The following is a 7,909-nucleotide window of genomic DNA, read 5'->3' on the forward strand; positions in this document are numbered from 1 at the left end:
TCTCCTTTCGAAGGTTGGCGATCCAAATGGCAATTGTAGTTCTGGAAACTGCTGCGCGAAAGATCTCTGCGGAAGAGTGGTCGAACCATCTCCTCAGGTCTTTCAGCCACGAGTTCTGGCGTCTTCCTACTGATCTTTTGCCCTGTACTTTTCCTTCCAGTATAACTTGAAGTAATTCATATCTTTCGCCTCTCAGCACATGACCCAAGTATTGCATTTTCCTCTCTTTGATTATTCTTAGTAATTATTTTTGTTTACACATGCGACGAAGTACCTCAACATTAGTAACTCTTTGTACCCATGGAATCCTCAACATTCGTCTGTATATATACATCTCAAAGGCATCTATTCTTTTTTCTACTTAGGAGTCCATTGTCCAACTTTCACAGCCATACAGTAAGACAGAAAAAACGTAACATCTGATCATTCGGATTCTAAGCTGTAGACTAAGGTCTGATCTTGTAAAAATTTACTTATCCCACCACAAATATTATACTTTTGAGAACTTCAACACAAAATCCAAAACCACTCCATAATAATTGCATGGCAAGGTCCCAAAATCAGACACTTTGGTCCCTATTCACCCCCAGTACTGCTCAAGATTTTTTCAAAGAAGATACCTCAAGAGAGTATGTCCGGGAAGAATGAAAATCTGCCCCAATTGCGAGCAACAAAATAAATCTTCAGTAGTTTCGTATTTCATAAAAAATAACTTTTGGGGTTTTAAGCCGATAAAACATGCGTGTTAACGACTTCGTTTTGAAGTAAAGGGATGAAATGGTGAAAATGGGAATGCTTTGGGTTTGGACATGCTTTTCCCAGGAATAGGAGGCTGGAGAAATCCATAACGTGCTCGCGTGGTCAGGTATGCTATCCTGAAGTAGATCTATCCCCTACCGGGATCGCAGGGAAGAATCCTCCTTTAATCTCTATAATTTCCAGGTTAACAAATCTTCTGTGCATTAAGAAAGAATATATTCTTCTTCGTCTTCTTTATTTTTACTTAACACAAATCAATAAAAGTTATATTCCTATTTTGTACTATGCTTTACATTCTATTCTATTTAAGTGGCGTAATACTGCTTAGTTTTTTGTGTTTTATGGTAAGAAAATATTATTTTAAGGCCGGTTGTTCCAACGCTAATCAAAACTTGATTGTAATAAAATATTTATTTACAAGCAAATACGTCACAGCAGCTGTCAAAATTATTAAAAATTGCTTATTATTATTATTGATTTGTAAATAAAACATAAAATTATTATCAGAAAGAGTTTAATTATGGTTTATTTTAAATTAAAACGCAAAATAATAAAATTGAATAAAATAAATTAGTCAACATAACCTCAAAATGTGACGTATTTGATTTTAATTAAATATTTTAGTTTTGATTAGCGTTCGAACAACCGGCCCTTAGCATAGTAAAAATATATTTTAACTAGATAAATCACTGTCACTAACATTCTAGTCACCACTCTGTGTTTGCTCATAATAGCTCAAAAATGGAATATTAAGAAGCTACCCTAAATATGGGTTTTCTGTTAGCATTCCAAAGTTTCAGAAAAAAGTGAAAAAATAATAAATAAATAGGTTCCCAAAAAGTTTAAAATTAAATTATTTATCTTTCAGTTGAAGTCAATAAATAATGAAATGAATAAAAATTGTTAAACATCTAGCACACATAAATAATTGCATTTAGTTTTATATAGATTGCTTAAGTATTTCTCCTTTGTATATTACCAATTCTAAGCACAACCCATCATATAGTAACTATCGATTTCATCTAACACTGCTTCCATCTAAGCCTTTTATTAAACAGATTCGGCTATAATACTAAATAATCAGTTTGAAGTCCCTAGCGTTAAGAAGTTCTAAATCATTGAAATGGTTCCGGAGTAACGGATAGCCAGCGATGTCTGACCCAAGTCGGACCTAGTCTGATGGAAGATCCTTGTTTTAACCGGACCGACACAGTGACGAATGGCCCGGGTCTTCAGGTTATTATACTTTACTCCTTTTGGCACCGCTTGCAACTTAAATGAAGCAAGAAAGGCGTTGTTACCGGGTAACTAAAAAGGACTCTGATTAACGAGGGATGTGTTTAGTGTTTGTCATTAAGAGTTTTACAAGAATTTAATTAATGATATGACGACGGTACAACATCAATCCAAATAAGTTTTATTACATTAACACTACTCAATTTTATGCTAATATGAAGTGAACGTAAATTTTATGATCCCTTTAATTATATTAAAAATTCACGATCATATTTAAACGAACATAAAAGGTAAATCACAGCTAAATATTTTCGTTTCGTTTTCTTTAAAACATAGTGGTTTTTATAGGTTTTATTTTCTTCTATTTTTAATTGTTTTTCATATTTTATTTTAACTATCTATTAATATTCACTGTTCTAAAGCTATTTTCTTGTGGTATCTTAAAGCAATTACTATTTTTATTATAAATAAGCCACAATTTAAGTCAAAAATAAGTTTATTGACGTTTAAATTTCCATCTCGGTAATCTTCTCAAAATACAAAACAATAACAAATTAAACAAATTTTGTTTTTTGTTACTTGGTAAAAAACTATTCTAATTTTATCTGATTCTTTAATGTTAATAAGTTAGAGATATATTATACATTTTACAGTAGACGACTGTAAAATGATATTCCCAATATTGCTGAGTTGCATTCCTATAAAGAGTTTGTTGTAAGATAGTTCATTCGATTGCATTAAGTCAACTTTAACTTGAGGATTTCCGTCAGAAAAATCATGACATGTAATTTTTCTTTGACAGCAACATGCCATGATAAAAGTAAAATTCCTCATAATACTATCCGTAATTGGTCTTCTTCTTCTTTCAGTACCCTGTCCAATTATCGAACATTGGCGATCATATTGGCAATAATAACTTTGTGATGTTTGTAACCTCAAACCACTTCCTTCGTGGTCTCCTCCTTCTTTTCTTCCCTTACTTCCTTGCTTGCAAGACTTTTAGAACGTTCCTTTTTTTTGGCATTCGCAGAACATATCAAAACAATCTAACTCTGTATCCTCAGTTTCTGCGTTATTTTGGGTCTCTTTTAAATCTCCATTAGTTCCTTGTTTGTTCGTTTGCGCCACTCCCGATTTGACTTCTTTATCCCACCAAAAACTTTTCTTAGAATTTTTCTTCGCCAAATCTCTGACTTATTTTCTTTTTTTAAGTTATTGTTCAAGTTTCAAATGCACATAATACTGTTAATCTCACTATTTTTTCAGAAAATTCTAATATTAGCTACTCTGCATATGTTTTTTACCTTCAATTGTGTGTTAAATGATCCTACTGCTTTGATGCCTTTCAACAACCGCTTATCTATTTCTCTCTTTTCGCCACCTTTATTTGAGGGGTAAGGGGAAAACAAACGATGTTAATTTTATAAGAATTACAGGTAATCAACTTATTATGTTGACAATATCCAGTTTCAAACGTATGCTAAATTGTACGTGAGTAACACTAACGGTGTCCAAATAACAAAGCACTAGAAAATACCCATACTGGTTAAAACAAACGTTGTCCACGCGGTACTGGTAAATAACCGACGTAGTCCAACTAGTTGCTAGCAACGACCAGTTGCCTAGTTATGAGGTCGAGTGAAGAGTATTTGTGTGACGATCTGTTAAAAAACCCAGAAGTAAAAAAAAAATTGGCCGAACTGCAGATGTAATGAAAAAGTTGAGACGGAGACCATCGCACCGTATCCTTGCCTAGAGCATATCACTGACAGTGAACGCTCACATTTAAAATAATGCATTTATTTTACTTGGCGATCGATAATATGGTACGATCCTATGGTCCAAGCGAGGGTCGGCACCTCTTTGTGAGGGCCCACCACTAACTGTGGAAGATTGAAGTGTTTTGAAAATACTACTGCTTAAGAGAGGCAAAACATATTTACCGCATTCAATCAACTAGGATCAATAGATGCACAGAACATTAATTTAGTCAGCTTGATTGCTGTATTGCCAGTTGTAATACGAAGGTCACGACAAAACGTTGAAGAACAACATCAAGGTGCTACCTATAGGCAATCCCGTTTAAGATTGCAGCGCCATTGCGTATATAACTCGAACCTTTCAAATAGACATTAATACATAACCTTACATTTCCGAATTTCCCTTGGCTTGAAATAGTGTTTGTTTTTATTCAGTTTATGGCAAAAAAATCTAATTATTATTGTTGTGTGCCTCAATGTGATTCTTGGATAAAGCGTGATAGTAATTTATCGTTTCATTCTTTCCCTAAAAAGGATAAACAAGACAGAGTTTTATTCAATGGCACTTTAGTTAACAAACGAAACTTATGGAAACACCTTCTAAAAATGGGAAAAGAGCCTAGTCCATATATGAAAGTGTGCAGTTTACACTTTAAAAATGAAGATTACTTTAAGGGTATGTTTATGTATTATATAAAGTAGCTATTATTAACAGGTAAATATTTATATTTTAGGAGAAAACTTATCTAAACCTAGAAGATTGAAAAGATGTGCTATACCCAGTTGTAAGTTGCCAAAAGTCAACATATTGTCAAAAGAACTCCCCACTAACTCTACCCGAGCTGAACATTCTAAAAACCGCACAAAACAAAAAGTGAACCCAGAATGTGATCCTGAACCACCAAGTATTCCAGATGTTGATGTTCCCAATAAAACAAATGAACCATCAGAAGAAGACATTTTATGTGTTGATGCACTATTGCAATTAAGTGGTGGAACAGTAAAGTCTTTTAAAGACTTTCAAGTTCAAGTCAATACTCCAAAAGTGGTTACGTTATCAGATATAATAACGTCAGATACCATGCTATGTAGTTTTACAGGATTGCAGAATTTCCAATTACTGGATGGTATAGTGTCATCAGTTAATTTAGTATATAAAGACATTAGAAGTCATAGACTAGGTGTAAGACAGCGAATAATACTAACATTCGTAAAATTGAAGTTGGATTTAAGTTACGCAGTGTTAGCACCATTGTTTGGTGTTACTCAAGGTTTGTGTAAAACTTATATTACACAAATGATATGTATCCTAGCAGAAGTGCTTCAATGTACTATATATATGCCTTCAAGTGCAGAATTACAAAAGAATGTGCCCATTTGTTTTACTAATTTTGAAGATACAGAAATGGTTCTGGATTGCACAGAAATAAAAGTGTATAAACCAAAGTGCTTGTGCTGCAGAATACGTTTCTATTCCCAGTATAAAGGAAACGAAACCATAAAATTCATGACAGGGGTATCTCCTTCAGGAGTAATCACTTTTGTAAGTAGACCATATGGTGGTCGTGCATCAGACAAAATAATCTTTGAAGAAAGTGGTGTAATTGAACAAATTAAGCCACGCTCTGCAATTATGGTGGATAAAGGATTTTTAATTGATGAATTGTGTTCATTTCATAACGTAAAACTCTACAGGCCTCCAATTTTAGAAAAACGAAAACAACTAAGTCGTGAAGAAGCAATTCAAAACTCAGACATTGCAGCGGCTAGAGTTCATATTGAACGAACAAATCAGCGCATAAAATTATTTAAAATTTTGAGTAATAAACTTCATACTAATTTTATACCATACATACAAAATATCTTTATTATTATATGTGCTGTGACTAACTTGTCTTCGCCTATATTGGCAGATAATAAATTTTTACAATAATAAATATGTTTCTTTATTTTGACATGCATATGGAATGTAACATATATTTAAAATACTTAGTTTTAACATTAAAAAGTAATTTCTTGGCAAAATCATCATTGTAAGGTACATTTAAAATTACCATACTGGCATCATATGGACAATAAATTAAAAAATAACATTCTTTTATATTTAACATTGCCATCCCACACTGAATTTGTCCATAATACATATGACGTTCCTTTAATTCGTATATGTTATTTTCACTCTTTTTTAGGTAATTTAATGTTTTTAGAACATCAAACACTGATTTTGTAGCACCTACAAAAAAGAATAATGATGAAATGGTTGCAAGTGTGAGTCCATAAATGTTAGATTAAGTAAAGCAAAGAGGCTTTCGGGACTTAGAGTTTATGTCCCGTCCTCAGGCCAGAAAGAGGTTTTGATTGTTTGCTGTTAAAAAACAAAGATATAAGTTACAAGTAGGTTTGCAACTAACGTGTGTGAATGCATTCAAAGTCATTATCTCCTCACGACAGGGCCATGTTCACTCAGGTACCAGGTTGGGACTTTTTTTGTAATACCATATTATGTACTATGTTGAACTTTTTAAGTACTTATGTTCTGTGTTACAGCTGTTTTTGTCTGTTTTATTCTTAAATCCAATAAAATAAGTTATTTAAATTATTTAAAACGATGGACATTGCAAACATTGATTTATACGAATACACTTTTAAAAAAAGTGTTTCATTTCAAATATTAAAAAAGAACAAAACATCAATAAACTCCATTATTGGATTTAAGAAGAAAATGACAACCAATTTACAACCGTGAGGAGAAGACATGATAGACGTTTGTTTATGCAGTGCAAGTGACTTTGAGGATTGCCGTCAAATCTGTTTGCTTTTACATATGGTATCATTTAGCCACATAATAGTTTGATACAATTGTTCAATTTTTAAAAAACACAACTAAAAACAAGTCCCTACCTGATACCTGAGTGAATGTGGTCCTGTCTTGAGGAGATGACGACTTTGAATGCATTCACACATGTTAGCTGGAAGCCTACTTGTAACTGATATCTTATAACTTTGTTTTTTAACAAGAAACCTCTTATTCTGGCCTGAGGATGGGACATAAATTATAAGTCCTGAAACCAGTAGCTAATATTTAACATCAATAAAGGATAAAAGATTGTGAGTATTGGCCTTTTTCTTTGCCTAACCATTGCAAAAAAGAATAGTTAAATAACTTGTTATGAATATGTGATTATAATTTACCTTCCATTGGACATTTTATTTCAACCAATGCTACGGGATTTCCGTTATTAAAAATAACACCATCTGGAGAATATGCCAACCAATTGTTATTATGAGAAACAATTAGACCAAATGTGGACACTGTTTGTCCAGTTGCTTTGACAAAGCATTCACGTGCTGCAGCTTTATACTTCAACCCATGCTTAACAAATTTGTTTGTAAAATGTTTTGGATTGAAATACTTTTCAGCTTTAGTGATCCAATCGAAACCAGCGTAGGTATATATACCATATATTCTAGAGCCAGTAATTCGATACTTACGCTGTTTGTGCCATTCTCTTTGAGATATTTTTGTTGTAGTTGCAACATGTTCTGTACCATTCATAAAATGAGATTGCACAAAATCTTTACAACAATCCTTAATCTCAACGGTTAAACCTTCTAATTCCATCATAATAACAGATTGGCTGGCATTATTAAGTAATATGTTGAGATGTTGATTGTTATTTGGGTAAACTGTTTCTACACTGGTAGTTGGTGATTCTCTTCTGCCTACCCTACAAAATACAAATACGATTAATGATAACAATGATGATAAATTGCTAAGAAATTACCGATTCAAATGTAATGCAGATTTTGGAGCATGCAATAAAAGATTTTCTAAAATATTTGGTTTCTTTTCACTGGAGATTGTGGTTATTTGTTTGGCCCATTTATCCTTATAACAAGGCATTTCCGGTATGGAAACAGCTTTATATTGATCTTTGCTGGTTGCTTTCCTTAGGGACCAAGCACATTGTAAGTCTGTTTGGGATAGCTCTTCCAAAGTTTCCAAAGGTATTCTAAAAATAATAAACCAGGAATATATACATTGATTTGACATTATATTTGTACAAAAAATTATTACCTGGTACAATGTAATAACACAGCTGAAATATGTTTACAATACCCACTGTTTCCACCTTTACAAGAGCATTCCATCT

The 7,909-nt window shown here is 32.8% G+C and overlaps 1 protein-coding gene and 1 long non-coding RNA gene across 2 annotated transcripts; one reads left to right on the forward strand and one right to left on the reverse strand.

Moving 5' to 3' along the window:
* Positions 1–4,361: 4,361 nt before the first annotated feature.
* Positions 4,362–5,489, forward strand: LOC140433867 (uncharacterized). Its single transcript, XM_072521841.1, has 3 exons — positions 4,362–4,431; positions 4,490–5,298; positions 5,451–5,489. The coding sequence occupies exons 1-3, from the start codon at positions 4,362–4,364 to the stop codon at positions 5,487–5,489; spliced, it is 918 nt and encodes a 305-aa protein (XP_072377942.1).
* A 187-nt stretch (positions 5,490–5,676) lies between these two features.
* LOC140433404 (uncharacterized) lies at positions 5,677–7,175 on the reverse strand. Its single transcript, XR_011949955.1, has 2 exons — positions 6,948–7,175; positions 5,677–5,988 (listed from the first exon to the last, which is right to left on the reverse strand). It is a non-coding gene; the product is annotated as an uncharacterized lncRNA (long non-coding RNA).
* Positions 7,176–7,909: the final 734 nt, after the last annotated feature.

This window comes from Diabrotica undecimpunctata, chromosome 2 (assembly GCF_040954645.1).
Source record: "Diabrotica undecimpunctata isolate CICGRU chromosome 2, icDiaUnde3, whole genome shotgun sequence".
NCBI classification, from domain to species: domain Eukaryota; kingdom Metazoa; phylum Arthropoda; class Insecta; order Coleoptera; family Chrysomelidae; genus Diabrotica; species Diabrotica undecimpunctata.